Genomic DNA, 19,011 nt, shown 5'->3' on the forward strand with positions numbered 1-19,011 from the left:
GTTTATTAAGAATTTACTATCCCCTCCTGGATCACAACTGTGTTGTGTCAGAGGACTTTGTGTAGCTCAATGAAACTATGAACTATACCATGCAGGATTACCCAAGAAGGACAGGTCAAAGTAGGGAGTTCTGACAAACAGTAATCTATTGGAAAAGAAAATAGCAAACCACTCCATTATATTTGCCAAGAAAACTCTGTGGATGGTATTAAAATGATAAAATCATGATAATTAAAGATGAATCCCTTGGGTTGAAAGGTATCTAACACACTAGTTGGGAAGAGCAGAGAACAACCACAGGTAGCTCCAGTACTATGAAACAGCTGGGCCAAAGCTGAAATGAAGCTGAGCTGTGAATGTTTCTGGATGGGGGAGAGGGGGAGGAGAAGGAAAGTCTGATAGTCTCATGCTATAAAGATCAATATTGAATAGGAACTTTGAATGGTAAGATCTATGAGCCAAGGTAAGCTGAATGTGGCCAATCAGGAGATGAAAAGATTAAACATTGACATCTTTATTGTCAATAAACTTAAATGGAAAAGAATGGGTGAATATAAATCAAGTGATCACTATGTATACTACTGTGAGCAAGAATACCTAAGAAGAAATGAAATAGCTCTCATAGTCAATAAAAGGATAAGAAATGCATTACTGGGGTATAATCTCAAAAATTACTGAATAACATCTGTTCAAATCCAAGGCAACCAATTCAACATCACAAGAATACAAGTGTTATGTTCCAAGCACTGAGGCCAGAGTTGATCAGTTCTATGAAGGTTTACAATATCTTCTACAAATACAAAAAAGTCCCATCCATCATAGGGGATTAGAATGCTAAAGTAGGAAATCAAAAGATGTTTGGAATAACAGGCAAGTTTGGCCTTGGAATATAAAATGAAGCAGGGAAGAGATTCCTGCAGTTTTGTCAAGGTGTTCATAGCAAAAACTCTTTTTCAAAAATCCAAAAAGCAGTGCTACACATGGGTATCACCAGATGGTCAATATCCAAATCAGACTGATTATATATGCTCTGTAGTCAAATTGGTTAAAACAAGACCTGGAGCTGACTGTGCCTCAGATCATGAGCTTCTTGTTGCAAAATTTAGACTAGCATTGAAGAAAGTAGAGAAAACCATTAGACCATATAGGTATGACCTAAATAACATGCCTTATGAATATGAAGTAGAAGTGATGAATAGATTTAAGGTATTAGATCTTATAGCATGCTTGGAGAACTGTGGACAGAGGTTCACAATGTTGTACAGGAGGCAACAACAACAACAACAACAACAACAACAAAAACACTCCAAAGAAGAAGATCAAATATTCAAAGAAGAAGTAAAATGGCTATCTGATGAGACTTTACAAATAGCTGAGGAAAGAAAGAGAAAGGGAATGACATATCCAACTATATGCAGAATTCCAGAAAGGAGAGATAAGAAAGTTTTCATAAATGAGTGATGCAAAGAAATAGAAGAAAACAATAGAATGGGGAAGACAAGAATCTTTTTAAGGAAATTAGAGTTATCAATGTTTCAAGACAAAAATAGTAAGTACTTAACAGAAGTATAAGAGATTAAGAAGAGGTGTCAAGAACACACAGAAGAATTATACAAAAAGATCTTAATGCCAAAAAAAAAACCATGATGGTATAATTATTGATCTAGAGCCAGATATCCTAAAGAATGAAGTCAAGTAGGCCTTAGGAAGCGTCGCTAACAACAAAGTGAAGGTGATAGACTTCCAGCTGAACTATTTAAAATCCTAAAAATATAATGCTGTTAAAGTGCTTCACTCAATACGCCAACAATTTTGGAAAACTCAACAGTGGCCACTGAACTGGAAAGACAAGTTTACCTCTCAATGCTAAAGAAGGGCAATGTCAAGGAATGTTCAAATTTACCAAACAATTTTGCTTATTTCACATGCCAGCAGGGTTAGGCTTAAGATTCCAAAAGCTAGGCTTTAGCAGGGTGTGAACCAAGAATTATCAGAAAAGCAGGCTGGTTTTCAAAGAAGCAGAGGAACTAGAGACCAAATTGTCAATATTTGCTAGATTATGGAAAAGCAAGGGAATTACAGAAAAACAATTTCTTCTGCTTCACGGACTATACTAAAGTCTTTGACTATGTGGATCACAATACAATGTGGCAATTCCTCAAAGATGGGAGAACTAGATCTTTTTAGTTGTTTCCTGAGGAACCTGTATGCAAGCCAAGGAGCAACAGTTAGAACTGAACACAGAACAACTGATTGGTTTAAGATTGGAAAAGGAGAATGACAGTGCTGTATATTTTCATGTTGTTTATTTAACTTATATGCAGAGTACAGAATATGAAATGCCAGGATGGATGAATTAAAAAGTCTTAAATAAGGTTGCCAGGGGGAATATCAACAATCTCAGCTATGCCAACCATACCACTCTGGTGGCAGAAAGTGAAGAATTAAGAAACCTCCTAAGAAGAGTAGAGTGTAAAAACTGGCTTGAAGCTTAACATAAAAACTAAGATCTTGGCAACTGGTTCCATCACTTCCTGGCTAATAGAGGGAGAAGAAATGGGCTCAAAGATCACTATAGACAGTGACTTGTGGCTGTGAAACTAAAAGATGCTCATTCCTTGGAAGAAAAACTATGTCAAATCTGGACAGCAGACTAAAAAGCAGAGATATCACATTTCCAACAAAGGTCTATATAATCAAAGCTATGTTTTTCTAGTAGCAATGTTTGACTGTGAGAGTTGAACTATAATGAAAGCTGAGAGCTTCAGAATTGATGTTTTCAAAATGTAGTACTAGAGAAGATTTTTGAGAGTTTTTGGACAGCAAAAAGATCAAATCAGTCAATACTTAAAGAAATTAATTCAAACTACTCACTAGAAGGTCAGATACTGAAGTTGAAGTTTAAATACTTTGGCCACTTAATGCAAAGATGGGACTTATTGAGAAAAAAATTTGATGTTGGGAAAGATTGAAGGCAACAGAAGAAGGGGACAACAGAGAATGAGATGGAAAGATAGTGTCATAGGAAGCAATGAACACAAGCTTGGATGGATTTGGGGAGATTAGAGGAGGATAGAAGAGCCTGGCATGCTATAGTCCACAGGGTCATTCAGTCATGACTGAATGACAAACAGCAATAACAAGCACTTACTATGTACCAAGCATTGTGCTAAAAACTAGGCATAAAAATTGAAAAAAGCAACACTGTAACTGCCCTCAAGAAATTTACATTCTAGGAAGACAACACATCAAGAGAAACTACAAAGGAAGAGGGGTAGTGAAGAGCTTGCAGGAAATTACAAGGAGGATTACAGCTCTTCAAGATAAGGCAAAAAGTTCACCTGTCAGAGCCAAGGGAACTAACAGTGTAGTACAAGGCATACAAATAGTCAAAGAAGGGAGATAAATAGACTAAAAAAGGAAAAATACCTGCCCTCAAGGAGCTTACATTGTATCAAAAGAAACAATATGTATGTAACTAATTATAAACAAAATATGATGATAGAAATAGGGTGTGTACTTACGGTTTAATTAATATAGGGAACAACCATATAGGTAAAATAAATACAAGGTAATTTGGAGAGCTAGGCTAAGCATTAGACAAGAGGAAGGTGGAAATCAGGTAAGGCCTCATATCAGAAGTAGTGTTTGAGTTTTGAAGGAAGCTGGAGGTTGTAAAAAGTGGAGGTGATAAGGGAATACATTCTAGGCATGGGGGACAGCCTGTGTAAAGGCACCAAGATGGGAAATAGAATACAATGTGTGAAGAATAGCAAGAATGTCAGTTTAGCTAGACCAAAAAAGTTCATGAAGGGGTAAGAGGTAAAAGGCAGTTCAGAGAGATAAAGAAGATCTGTAACTAGAATAGTGATCATGAAATATAAATCAAATAAAGGCCTGAGGCAGGAGTCATGTCCTGGGACCAGAAGAATAGTTCAGCAATAAAGCATTTATGAGCCCTAAGGGTCAGGTAGTCAGAACAGTCTGAAGACTGGTTAGAATTCAAAGAAACCATGTATTCAACAAAGTGTCAGCTTAAACCAAAAATTCATACACAATTTGTCATGCTCAATGAAATAAGTCTACTTGCATACTTTTAAGCCTAGATATATTAGGCTGTGTTCTCATTTCTTTGAAGGATGTTTAATTATAATTAGTAGCTGACAACTGTATTTCCTGCACTGGAACACACAACACACACACACACACACACACACACACACACACACCTGTGGACAGAGTGGTAAAGCTTTAGGATAATTCCAACAGCAGGCATGGTTTAGCAAGATCAATCTGTCACTCTCTTCAACCAATGGAGAAGAGAAAACAAATCTGAACTGAGTTCAACCTGAGCCAAGCTACATATGAATACTCCTTGCTATAGCTTTAGAAAAAAAATCTAACCTTTACTCAAATGACTCTACTGGTGGGAAATTCATTATCTTTTGTAGCATTTTTTTCACTTTCAGAGATCTATTTTTGGAAAATCATTATATTGAAGCAAAATTTGCCCTGGAGGAATTTCTAACCATGAGTACTAATTCTGTCCTCAAGCTATTAAAAACAATTCTAATCATACTTCATGTGACAGTTCTTCAAACATTTGAAAAGAACTGTTATGACCCCTGAACCTTTCCTTCTCATGATTAAACATCTTTAATTGCCTCAAGTACCTTTCATATGACACAATGTCATGTTCCCTTACTACCTAAGTCAGAAGTGTTTGGATGCAATTCAATCTGGCAATGCCACACCCAAAATGTAACCTCCATAACTAAATGTCATATTCAAGAAATGACCCGACCAGTCTGGACTGGGAATATCACCTACTTTTCTTTGGTTCATGTTTCTCTTAGCCATGTTATTCTCTGGAATCACTAATAATTGCTATCAACTAAAACAAACTATATTTGAAACTGTATATGAACTGCTGTCTGGTTGTTTCTCCAGCCATTGACACTTTGACAATGTATTTCTTGAATGTAAATTCATGCATTTGCATTTATTCCCATTAGATTGTATCTTGCCCGTATCCTTTGACCTGGAGTTTACACTGCTAAGCATTTGTGTACTTCAAAGAGCTCAATGACAAAACCAAAATATGTACAACTCTACAGTAAATTAGGAACTGGAAACAAAGGAGATACCTGATGATTGGGGGATGGCGAAATGGTTATGGTTAAAGAATATACTAGAATAGAATGAAAGATTACAGTACTGTAAAAATGATGACTACAATGAATACAAAGAAACATGGTAGGATATATATGAAAGGATACAAAGAGAAGCAAGAAGAATGGTCACAACAATATGCACAATAACAATGACAATTTGAATAAAAAAGAAGAAAACAATTGAAATTGAATGCTGCAAAACATAATTACCAAGTATGACGCCCCCCAAAAAAAGCAATATGTGAAGGCATTATGACTTAATTATTTACTGAGGCTAAAGATAATGAGTTTGAAACATTGTATATATTGCCAGATTTTTTTTCAATATGTTGAGTAGTTGTCCTAAACATTTTTCCCTGTTTTTAAAATTTTTGCTATAAGGGATTTCTCTGTGAGAGGAAGGAGAAAAAAGGGGAGGAATACATTAGGAAATGTAGGTGATAGAAAAAACAAGAAGCATGGAACAAAAATATATTTCAAACAAAATTTGACCTATCAGTTTTGGCACAAGATTCCTGTCAGCTGAGTTATTTTTGGATCTTGGTCCTATCACCTATTTTGTTATTCTTTACTTGCTTTATCCCTTTACATATCTAATGTTAATTAACTTAAAATAAGTTTAAAATTGATATTGGAAAAAAGCAACATACATGCTAAAGACCTCAGAACTCTCTTATATATTGTAAAGTTGAGTGGGGCTAGCTTCAAGGAAAATGATATCCCTGAAAGGCAAGAGAAAATTTCCTTGATCTCCCTTCAAATGGAAAGAAACTATGACCAGAGATAACTTCGCTGACAATTCTGCTTCCCTGTGTTTCTTCTAGAACCTGGAGCTGAGGAAACAAACACTATGGTCATAGATGGGATGTTTTAGGGCCACGTGATCAATCAATTTCCCATTTCCCCTGTGGTAGAGGACAAAATGGAACAGGGAGTAGATTTTGGCTCATGTGTTAGTGTGTTTACTTTACCCTCAAATAAACATTGCTACTCCTTCTAGAAATTAGTTAATATCAAGATTGGTAGTGTACAAATGCTTTTTGATGTTTATACGACTTAAGGGTTACTTACAAATCATCAGTCTCAATTGTGGGACAAAATCAGGATCCCAAGTAGTGGTCCTTCCCTGGTCTCTGTCTGTTTTCCTAATCACATGTGGACTTCTCAGTGGTTCCCTTCATCTTTGTAGTTCATCATTTCCCCAAGCTACGAAGAAATGAAAGGACAGACCATTTTCCACTCAGATATCAAAGTGATCTTCCTAAAGCACAGATATAACCATATCACATACACCCCATCCCTTTTCAATAAACTCTGGTGGCTCCCTATAAGCTCCTGCTTCAAAATAAATTATTCCCCAACTCTGCATGACTTGTCTTCTGTGATGATTAAAAATATGAGAGACGTAGTTTCTGGGTAATTTAATCATTTTTATTAATAGGCCAGAAGGTTATTAACCAAAGGACAGTCATTGGCTGTCTCTCTCAGACCAAAGACCCCTAAATGGCAGTGGGGTCTAAGTTTATATTCCCTTCTAACTGTAGGAGTCCATCACATAGCAATCAAACCTAATTAGTTGACTTGGAGGTATGTTATATTAAAATGAAATCTGGGGGAAGTCTACAGTTACATAGGTCACTCAAATTTTGGTAAGAACGACATCAGAGGGGACAGATAGGTGGCACAGTGGATAAAGCACCGGCCCTGGATTCAGGAGGACCTGAGTTCAAATCTGGCCTCCGACACTTGACACTTACTAGCTGTGTGACCCTGGGCAAGTCACTTAACCCTCATTGCCCAGCAAAAAAAAAAAAAAGAAAAAGAAAAAGAAAAAGAAAAATTACATCAGAGAAAGAATTTAGACTCCCACGCAAGCTGGAGCACAAGTTTCCACCTAGGTGTGGTTCATGCAGGCCTATATAACCTCATTATTAAAGCAAATCCTTCAGCTATCTAGACAAAGGGATCTGCCTCCACTCAAGACTCCTTTGTCCCAGATGAATCTAATTTTCAAAGAGAACTGGCCTTTGGAGTGTGTGTGTGTGTGTGTGTGTGTGTGTGTGTGTGTGTGTGTGTGTGAGTGTTGGGGGTTGGGGGATGCAGGGATTTGGGAGGAATAAGGACTAATAAAGGTGAAAACACTAGGTTCCCCTCAAGATATCGATTATTAATAATTATTTCTCATACTTCCATGCCTCAGGTTCTTTCCCTTCATATCTCCATCTCCTGGCTGCCTTCAGTTAGTTAAAAGTCTGCCTTTCTCAATCCCCCTTAAGGCTAGTGCTTTCCTCTGCTGATCATCTCCAATCATTTATATATATACATACATATATATATATACATATATATGTATGTATGCATGTACATGTATATGCATGTGTGTATATGTATATGTGTATGCATGCATATACATATATACATATATGTATTTCTAAGTATTTAGGTTTTCCTCTGCTAGCGTGAAAATTTCCTTTAATTTCTTGGTAAATCAACTTCAAAATATTTAATTAGATATTTGGTTGACTTAGTGAGAATTTGTTTATTTCAAATGGCATAGTTATTTATTTTCTTCATGTTTATTATTACTAATATGCAAAGAAGGTTGTTTTTCCCTCCAGATATATATATTTGTATCCTTCTGCTTTGCTGAAGCAATTAATTGCCTTGAATTTTTGGTTGATTCCCTTCTATGCAAATGGTAACAATGTTCAAATAGAAATAATTTTGCTTTCTCATTGCCAATATTTATTACCTTACCTTATTTTTGGCAGCTAGGTGGCACAGTGGATAGAGCACTGGCTCTGAAGTTGGCAGGACCTAAATTCGAATCTCACCTCAGACACTTACTAACTGTGTAACCCTGGGTAAATCATGTAACCCCAATGCTTTAAACATCCAGGGCCATTTCCAGTCATCCTCATATATATCTTGCCACTGGACCCAGATGGCTCTGGAGGAGAGACTGGGGTTGATGACTTTGCACAGCCCTCCTTCACTTAAATCCAATTTGATGCAAGTCATGATATCACACTGATGCCATGGTCCTCTAAGAATGAAGGACAAACAACGACCTTCTCTTTATGCTATATCTGGAATTAATAGCAATCTATTAAATATGGTACCTTGAAGTTATTCAAATTCTGAAGGGATATTCCTTTATTATAATTTAAGCACTTCATCATCACTTAACCCCTTCAAACATACAAATATATTTATTTACCTTTCTAGGTTTCTCTTGACTCCTGTTTTCATTTCAAAGTTTCTACTCAACTCTTTTCGTGAGGAATAATTGACAGTTCTCTATTCCAGTAAAGATCTATTTTTTCCCAGTAGGAATATATACTCAGAGTTGCAGGGTTAGTTATTTTTGTTTGTAAGGGTTTTTCTTTTTTTTTCTTTTTGGAATAGAATTCCAACATTTTCTCAACTTTAGAGGAGTAGGTGTCAGGTATTATCTTCTACTAACTATGACCCTTTGCAAAATCTTTCTTACTGATCACTGGCATCCATCCACAGAATATAAAAATTGGGGATCCAGGGTTGAGGGTAAATCCTGTCTCAGAAATCTCCGTTTGGGGGGCTGCCAAAGGCTTCTTCTCCCCTTGGGTCTTTCCCATTGGGATGTTAATATAGGCTTTTGACCTCTTGTGGTTATGCTGCCTTTTCTGAAAAGACCCTTCTTCCAGTGTCTGCAAGTTTTGGTTGTTTTTAGGATAATTCTGGGCTTCATGAGTAAGTTTACTAACATTTCTCTTTGGATTTCTCACTCATTGGTCAATCTGATGCCCACTTTAGATGATAAATTCTGAGCTAAAAATGGGAGCTCTCAACTTCTCTCTGAATTGTCACATAGCACCCTTAACCAGAAGTCCCATAAATATTCTTTAGTCTTTTCATATATTTATGTTGTAGTTCTCATAAGACAGCAAATTCTTTGAAGGCAGAAGAGTAAACTATCTCCTCTTTACACCCCAAAGTCACTGAGCTGCAGATAAAATGCAGACACTATACTAACTGTCTGACCTACATTTTAATTTGGCTTTGAGAGGCCAAGCCTAGTGTGTTCTTTTCACCCCCTGGACAGTTTCACCTGATAAATCTTCATGAAAAGTGATATGGTATCTCTCTAAATATAGATTACCCTCTCTAAAATTATCCTATGAGGAACTGTACCTAATAATACTCTATACTAGAAGGGTTTGTAGCTCTGAATAATATTTTTGTATAGGTTTAATTCAGTCCATCATCAAATAGAACTCAGGCAATGACTCACGTATCTATTGTGATCTCAGCCCTTGGGCTCTGAGACATTTTTTTTCCTTGGGAGAAGGGGAAATAAATCCTACATGCTGGTTAGTCATGTGTATTTTGCCCCTGGCAAACAACCAAGGTGAGTGTATGCAATTCAAAGACCTAAAAACAAAATCCCTTAGACTTAGAAGATTTTTTTCATAACCTTCAGGTCAACAATTATACCCCAGCATTTCTCTCACTAACATGTGATTTTCCCAAGGTGGCAGATTTTCATATGAAGCAAACCTTTAGATAATCATGGCACACATCCTGAAGACAGCACTGCCTTCTTTCCTCCTACTGAAGCCCCCTCGGCACTCCAGGACTGCAGACATGCAATGCATTTTGAATTAGCTCAGTAACAAACGTCTTCATGTTAGAATCCAAGGAGCTGTGCTCATTAGCTCTTTCAGGAGATAGGGAGTGAGAGGTGGAAAGGTATAAGTTGAGGAGATATTCTCAGTGAAAAAGTAGCAATTTGCCAAGCAGACAAAAAGACTGGTCGCGGTGGAGGGGGTAGCTGGTGGGCGGTGGGGAAATTGGAGTAGAGAAAGTTGTTTGAGTTAATGAACCACTCTGAACCAGGCTGACAGGAAAGAAGGGGGGGGTGGTGGAGGGCAAAGGAAGGTGTTGGGGGGTGGGGAAAGCAGTGCACATAGAACTTCTACCACAGGGGAACTTTCTGGGAAAAAAAATGCTATTGGTAGGGCTCCATGGACTGTGTTCATTTGAACTTGCTGTTGCCTAGCATCTATGTCTAAAGGGAAAGGTTCAAAGGTCTTGTGAGTGGGAACCAGGCCATCCTGACAGATGGACCCAAATGCAGGTCATCAGCATGCTAATTAAGTTTAGAGAGGGCCTAGGTCTCAGCCAAGAATTCCAAAGCAGCTGTCTATCCTGAGAAGAGGTGATTCTGCTTTAATAAGAGACTTGACACAGCTAATCCAAGTCTCTGGAAGGCTGTTTTTCTGTCTTGAAAGAAACATACACATTCACATGTTTATTTTCTTCTTTCATTTTCATTTTCAGCTTTAGCAATTGTTAATAAACACAAATATTTCAAGATACTAAAAACAGGAAAGAGGATTATATAGGAAACTATAACATTGAATAATCAATGTCCACCAAAGAGATTATGCAAATGGTCTTTGAGCCACTGATTTACACACACACACACACAAACACAAGCATTTTTTTTTAATTTACTATGTGCCAGGTAAATCCTGTATGTATGCTAAATCCTGTGAATACAAATATAAGCAGAAAGAAAAACAATCCCTGCCTTCAAGGAGTTTATATTATAATGGAGTTGGGGGGGTGGAGGAGAGATGTTAAAGAAAAGAAACCTGAAAGGAAAGAAGAAATGAAATCAACATGGGGGCCATGAAGGAAAGTCCAGAGACTAATGAAGAAATATAAAATTCAGCAAGGCAGTTACAAAAATATTCTATTTTGTTGCCTTCTGTATTTACATTTATGTTCTGTACATTTTAAGAAATATTTTATTAATGTTGGGGGTTTTTTGCAAGTCTATCACTACTCAATAGCTTGCCTATTCCCACACCATCCCTTGAAAGAAATATGCATAGTCAAACAAATCCATGTTCAGTCATGGATGAGAATTCATGTCTGTTTCAGTATGCTAGTTCATGAAGTGAGAGTCATTTACTATTTTGGTTAGAGTTCTGAGGCCTTTGTAGGTTTTTTCCTCCCCTTCACATTATCAATGTAATCATCTGCTATGTTCTCCTGGTTCTAATCATTTCATCCAGCTTCAGTTTATACAAGTATTTCCAGATTTCTCTAAATTCATCATATTCATAATCTCTTATGGTACAATAAAAGTCCATTGCATTCATGTACAACAATTTCTTCAGCCATTCCCTAGCTGATTTATCATTCTTTGCTACAATAAAAGCAGCTGATATATATATATACATATATATATATATATATATATATATATATAATTTTGTGGGATTTTAAGAATGGATACTATTCCAAGGAAATGGGAAAAAATTGAAATATTTTAAAAGCATATTTCAATTACTGTTATAGTGAAGCAGCTGTTGGTATGAGGAAGTCAAGTGTTTCAAAGACCATTCAAGCCCACAATGAAACAGCATCAATTCCATTGAAATAAGAAAGGGAAATTATGGCCAAAAATTAAAAACAACTCCAAGACTTAACAAACTACCATTAACAAAAAAAAAAACTTAATAAATCCTCAGAAAACAAAGACCTTCAGTAGGATGTGACAGCTGGAGGGGTTATTTATTCCTTGCAGTGGGGTGTAAGTTTCTTAAATCTGGAAAAACTACGTGAAAACTAATTTTTAAAATATCTGATAACTGTTGATAGGGAGAAAAAATATACACCATCCTTGGAATAGGCAACACAATACAAAGAATGGAATATTTAACTGGGGGAAGAACATTTTTACTGATTAAATTCACTTTCTCATTCAAGGCTATAACAAGTCTGGGATCAAGGGGAACTATAGGGCAGATCAGTACATGTGCTCTTGCTGCAGTCTATGTTTTGATATCAATAAATAATAGGCAAATTCCATAGCATAAACCACAATCCTCTCTCCCTTGATTCTGCTGATAAACTATTTAAATCATTAGATGAATTTCAGCTCTGTGCCATTTGAGACAATTTAATTTAGAAACAGAGATTTGAGTCATAAATTTGAGTGCTGACTTAGCTGTTTACCAGCCGTGTGAGCCTGGGCAAGCCACTCCACATCTTTGAGACTCAGTTTCCTTCTTTGTAAAATGGAAATAAAAATTACTTATACTCCCTATTTCCTAAAAGCTTTTATGGCAAAGAGCTTCTTAGATGTTAAAGTACAACAGCAATGCTGGTTATGTTCAGATTTGGTAAACATGCCTTTTATCTTCCTTAATTACTAGCTGTGTGAGCAAGTCACTCTAAGAAGTTCACAGTGCACAAGCATCTCTCTAAGATCCTAAATTGTGGAGAAGTTGGTGATCTGTATTAGTAGAGGCAGCTAAGTAACAATGAATAGGGAGCACAACTTGGGGTCAGGAAGATCTGAGTTCAAAGGTGACCTCAGATACCTAATATCCATGGGACTTTAGGCAAGTAACTCAGCCTCAATTCCCTAATCTGTAAAAGTTGAGGAATAATAATTGCACCTGGTATACTGGTTGCTGTGAATCTTACATTGAATAATATATGTATATTACTAGCTATCAAGTAGAAGGGAATTCCTTACACTAGGGAAATCACAGGTTCAAACTAAAACCAAAAAAGTTAATTCTTACCACAATCTAACAGAATTAATAAGGTGGGAGGGAAGGTTAAACATCTGAGATCTCTGATGCTTCCAGGAAGGAAGGAAGGAAGGAAGGAAGGAAGGAAGGAAGGAAGGAAGGAAGGAAGGAAGGAAGGAAGGAAGGAAGGAAGGAAGGAAGGAAGGAAGGAAGGGAGGGAGGGAGGGAGGGAGGGAGGGAGGGAGGGAGGGAGGGAGGAGGAGGGAGGGAGGGAGGGAGGGAGGGAGGGAGGGAGGGAGGGAAGGAGGAAGGGAGAACATCATTGTGATTGGAAGTGGAGAATTTCTATCTGCCTCTCTTCTGCCTCTCTTTCCAACTGTTGAATCAACAGAGAGACTATTGGTCCTTAAATAACTTCTGACCACTAGAGTCCACTGAAACAAGCAAGGTAGGAAAATAGCTGAGTGGCAAATTCTAGAAGGCTTTTTGGGGAAGTGGAAATAGAAGAAAGTAAAAAGAGAGGGTAAAGGGGTAGAAAAGGGAGAAAAATACGAAAAGAACAGAGGAGAGAGGAGGGCAAGGCAAGGCAGAAAGTCTCCAGGCCTAGACCCACAGGTTGGGTCCACAGAAAAAGCCATTCTGAAGTGAGGCAGGAAAAGAATTGGCTGACAGAGTGGGAGTTGGCCTACCCAAAACTTTGAGAAAGAGTAAAGCCACCTTGGACCAGGTCCCCTGAAAAAAGTAAGCAGCAGTGCAGAAGTGAAGAGCAGATGCATCCTCTGAAGGTTCACGGAGGCTCCCCCTTCGGTCCTCCTCCCTGCCCTGGCCTTGGGAGTTCTCCCTCCCACCCAGGGCTCCTGCATCCTCCGGGTGCTAGAGGCTATTCTCGAGGTCATTGCTCCCGCAGGAGAGCCTGGGGGGGCGTCGGCCTGGGGCGCAAAGGGGCAGCTGCTGCAGCAGTGATATGGAGCTGAAGGGCGGTCGGGGGGAGGAAGAGAAGGAGGAAGAGGAAGAGGAGGCAGGGTCAGCCAAGACAGGGGCAGCGGGGACATGAGGTCCCAGTCGGAGGAGCGGGAGAGCAGCAGTAGCTGCTGCAGCCGCAGCAGCGGGAGGACCCAGGAACCCCAAAGCCCAGAAAAGTTCCGGCGTGTCCAGGGCAAGAAGAAACGCAAAGGGGCCCGCGTGGTCGGCTTGAGCCAGCAGCGACAGGCGGCCAACGCCCGGGAGAGGGACCGCACTCACAGCGTCAACAGCGCTTTCACCGCACTCCGCACCCTTATCCCCACCGAGCCGGCGGACCGCAAGCTCTCCAAGATCGAGACCCTGCGCCTAGCAGCCAGCTACATCTCCCATCTAGCAAACGTGCTCTTGTTCCCACCCGAGTCGCTCGGGGGTCCCCAGGCCCACCCCCCGGTGCACTATCTGCCCTGCCTGCGGGACAGCGAAGGAGGTGCTGGTGGCAGCCCCTACGGAAGCGTAGGAGCCCCGCGGCCCATCTGCACCTTCTGCCTCAGTCACCAGAGGAGGGTGGTAAGGATGGCCCCTCACTCCTCCTGAAAAGGGAAACGAGAGAGAGAGAGAGAGAGAGAGAGAGAGAGAGAGAGAGAGAGAGAGAGAGAGAGAGAGAGAGAGAGAGAGACAGAGAGAGAGAGAGAGAGAGAGAGAGAGACAGAGAGACAGAGAGAGACAGAGAGAGAGAGAGACAGAGAGACAGAGAGACAGAGAGACAGAGAGAGAGAGAGAGAGAGAGAGAGACAGAGAGAGAGAGAGACAGAGAGAGAGAGAGACAGAGAGAGAGAGAGACAGAGAGAGAGAGACAGAGACAGAGACACAGAGAGAGACAGAGACACAGAGAGAGAGACACACAGAGACAGAGACACACAGAAATAGAATCAGAGACAGACAGAAAAAGAGACAAAGACAGAGACAGACAGAGATAGAAAGAGACAGAGGAGGAACAGAGGGACAGAGACAGAGAGACACAGACGGACACAGAGATGGCAACAGAAGGAGATGGTGGAAGGAGACACAGAGAGGGATGGAGAAAGAAATAGAGGCAGAAACGGGAAGAGAGAGAGACAGAGACAGAAACAAAGTCAGAAACAGAAAGAAAGAAAGAAAGAAAGAAAGAAAGAAAGAAAGAAAGAAAGAAAGAAAGAAAGAAAGAAAGAAAGAAAGAAAGAAAGAAAGAAAGAAAGAAAGAAAGAAAGAAAGAAAGAAAGAGAAGAATAGATAGAATTAACTTCCCACACACACTCCAATCCCTACATTATCATCATGAGTTAAAATTATTTTTATCCTTTTATCACCAATGTAGTTTTAAGAGCTCCAAAGATCAGGGTTCAAACCATATCTTTATGACTGAATTTTAGATGTGACCTTGAACAAGGCACTTAAACTTTCTGGGACCCAGTTTCTCATCTATAAAATAAGAGGGTTGGACTAGAGGGGCATTTACTCTAAATCAATAATCCTATGATTCTATCCAATATTTTCTGTACTCCAAGTGAGGATCTGTGATCTGACAAAGGATAGTACTTTTTGCAAAGCCTCATTAAAAAGTTTCTTAACTACTTTATTTCTTGAAATATAGTCTTACCTGGAATATTCTAGACCCTACAGCTGATGTATTGCAATTTAATTCATCAACAATTTGAAATAACAAGGTTTCTTTATTTTAGGGCAGAGGTTCTTAATTTCTTTGTGTCATGTACCCCTTTGGCAGTCTGGTGAAACCTAGGGACCTCTTCAAAATAATGTTTGTGACCTACATTCATAATTAAAGGAAATATTAAATTTCAGTTAGAGGTTATTGAAAATAAAGATATAATTTTTCCCCATTCAAGTTCACAGACATTTTGAAATCGATCCATAGACCCCATGGATCCCAACGTGAGAGCTCCTGTTTTAAGGGTTTACAGTTTCAAAGTAACTTCTTGACGATTACCAATCCAATTTTCTAACCAGTGCCCCAGGTCACTTTTCATTTTGAAGAAAAGAAGATATGCCAAAAGTTTAGAATTCCCTGAGAAAGAAAATAGCAGTTTCTTATTCTCCCCAGATCCTCCCTTTAACTTCTCTAGATTATCCTCCAGAGTGCATTAACATCCTACTAAAATGATCAGACTACTTGTTATTTGCAGAGGTGATTCCTTGACCACTTTAGCTTTGAGACCTGCTTTTGGCTACTCTCTAGGAACTGTATTGTGCAGTTTCATTCCCACTTGGGAAATCAGAAATGCATTTTGTTCTCTCCCATATTTCTATTTTATTATCTAATTCAACTTTAGATTTTCCTCCGTCCAAATCTGTTATCAAATTTCTTCCTTTGATGTTCAAAATATTGCCCAGTTTCCATTTCAAACTCCCCCCACCCCAACATTTCACAACTTAACTTTCTAGAAATTCCTTCAATGAGACTTGTCACACATTTACATTCAATTTCAATGCCTGAACTTTGAAATAGATTGAATACATAAAATACTTTCAGCCATGGGAAAGCCAAAAGTGTAAATGCTTTTTAAGTTTAATTGCTACTGTTACCTGGACATCCTAGGTGCTCACTAATTTCCATTTTCTGTGCCCTTTTGCAGTACAAAGAAGGGGAGAAGCAATGATCTATTTAAAGTACATGTGGACAATCCTTCGAATAAGAAGCTTGTACAAGTATTGCACTGAATAGTGAACTCATTTATGTAACTTCTTGGCACCCACAGAATATGTTTACATTAAATACAATCAATTATGTAAATAAGTCATGTTTTAACACATGGAAAAAACTATGGGTCATACTTTTACATTGTAACAAATTTATTCAGGTCATTCTACAAGTGAAACCTTATACTGGGGGCAAAAGTTGCACCTGGCATGGCAGCTATTTTAGTGCCAGAAATGTTAAACCTAGCCATCTTAGTCCTGATAACTCAGGGCTTGAAACATGGGCCACATGATGAAACTTGAGCTTTGAGACTTGCAATGTTTTCTGTCTGTGGGGACTGTCATAACATCAACATTGACTGAATCTTGAACAAATATTGGACTGAGTATGGTCAGCCTCCCATTTTTCAAGTTCTATGCTCCAACTTTTATCATTGTCAAAGAAGGAAATCAAAATATTTCATCAATATTTTTTTTCCTGTTCAAACTAAGGAAACAAGAAAGTAGTTATTGGTTATCTAACAAGGAAAATAGATACTCTCACTCTGCCAACCCCAAAATGTCACAGAGAAAAGTTGTCAGTCACTGTTTAAATATGTATATATGTGTATGTGTATATGTACATGTGTATGTATACAACATATGTGTGTGACTGTGATGGATCATTAAGGGATTGCTTATCTCTACCCCTTAATCCTAGAAGTAATGTTGCCTATAATTGGATAAAGAGACAGTGACCTCTTAATTCTAAAATTGCCCTCTAAAATCATAATGAGAGAAATTAAGTTATATATTTTTAAGCTTTATCAGATACAACACATTTTAAATTCCACCCAAGTTATGCCACCTGCTGTGTCTCCTGGGTGCTACGTTGGCAGTCTGGTCTTCTCAGGGTTACAGAGAATACTAAATAAAGTATCCTTACAGATAGTCATGTGCACTGGCCAAAAGAGCACATAGGAGCAAGAATAGAGAATGATTAAATTATTTCATTTCCACTTCTCTTAATCAATGTACTTCATATGTGATTGTCAATACCAGGCTAAGTGTTTTAGGAAATAAAGAAATATTACATATTATTACCACATGATAATATTATATAATTGTAGTGTAACATAATATATTATTAGTAATAAGTTACATAATATATTTTACAGACAATATCATTTTATTACATATATCTTAATATTATATATTGTTAATATATCACATTATATTAATAATACAATATTACATTGCACTAATAATATGAAATATTATTATAACAATCTCCACTTCAAATAATTTATACTCAAACTGTGGAGACAAGACTAGCAAACATGAAATGATAAAATTATATGTTAAAACAGAATAATATCATTTGGAGATATATTGTACCATATAGATCATATATATTGGAACTGTACAGAAGGGAGGGATAAAGGGGAGGAGTCATTGACTAGACATTTTGCCAGGTTTGGTCATGATTCATTGATGAAAAAAGAAAAATGTGGGAGTCTTGTACTTCTCAAACTTCTTGAACTTATTCTGAGTTCTTTTTCTGGCAGAGAAACAGTGGAGTGCATTTTCAGAATTTTATTTTAAAACATCTCAAATGACTTAATGTATGTATGTAAAAGATTTTGCATGTTTTAATGTTATAAGAATGCCGGTTATTACTGTTATTTATTTTATTTATAAGATTCATTACTGAAATATATTTTTGATGAACAATGAAAAAACTTTTTAATCAATCATTAAAAGAAGAAAGATAAAAAGAACATAGAACCCCATTTCAAATGTCATGAAAATAAATGTATACAATCATATTAAAGATTTGGTCTTCTTTCAACACTGGAATGTGCTAATTTTCATTTCTTCCCATATAAAAAAAAATCAAGAGCACTTAACACAGTGCTAGACACAATAGTGGTTGTTCAATATATACTTGGATTGAAATGAAAAAGTGCTTTTATAAAACAATGATGCCTTCCTTCTATTTGTGCTGCATTTTAATCTTTCCAAAGCAATCCACAAATATTAATTCATCAGTTTGCTGTGCCACAGCCCAGAGTTTCATTATATCTGAAATGTCACCCTGATGATATATTGGGTAGATTTCTCCTTTAGACCACTAGTTCTTCATGTTACCTTCTTATGCAGACATAAGTACTATTCTACTGTTTTATGATCCTTAACAACCCATGGCTGGCCAAGAAATGAGGCTTGGAGGGCTCTTTAATTTAAGCAATCTACGGTTCTCCCATCCTAACAAAATGATATAGGTACTTTATAGAAAACAGCTGTGTGTATGTGGGAGAAAGGAGAGTAAGGGTGAGATATTGTAATCACTACATGGAATCAATAAATGCTCAATCACTATGTTTTTACTTAATTACCGAACATGATAAAGACATTAGAAGATGTTTAAAAATTCTTGTTTGTCTTAAAAATTTATTCTGTAAAATTGAATTTTGCACACTTTAGAACTTGATTTCTATAAAACAATGTCAAATTTAATAACTAAGTTTTTCTTAAATACCTTTTAACCTAAGATATTGCTTAACCTTCATCTTAACTTTTCACTTTTTTGGGGGGGTGGGGCAGTGAGGGTTAAGTGACTTGCCCAAGGTCACACAGCTAGTAAGAGTCAAGTATCTGAGGCT

The 19,011-nt window shown here is 37.7% G+C and overlaps 1 protein-coding gene across 1 annotated transcript; it reads left to right on the forward strand.

The window, feature by feature from the left end:
- The first annotated feature begins 13,086 nt into the window (after nucleotides 1-13,086).
- On the forward strand, nucleotides 13,087-18,146 carry LOC122749792 (transcription factor 15-like). Its single transcript, XM_043996316.1, has 2 exons — nucleotides 13,087-14,239; nucleotides 16,303-18,146. The coding sequence occupies exons 1-2, from the start codon at nucleotides 13,760-13,762 to the stop codon at nucleotides 16,324-16,326; spliced, it is 504 nt and encodes a 167-aa protein (XP_043852251.1). The 5' UTR covers nucleotides 13,087-13,759; the 3' UTR covers nucleotides 16,327-18,146.
- Nucleotides 18,147-19,011: the final 865 nt, after the last annotated feature.

This window comes from Dromiciops gliroides, chromosome 3 (genome assembly GCF_019393635.1).
Source record: "Dromiciops gliroides isolate mDroGli1 chromosome 3, mDroGli1.pri, whole genome shotgun sequence".
In the NCBI taxonomy this organism is placed as follows: Eukaryota; Metazoa; Chordata; class Mammalia; order Microbiotheria; family Microbiotheriidae; genus Dromiciops; species Dromiciops gliroides.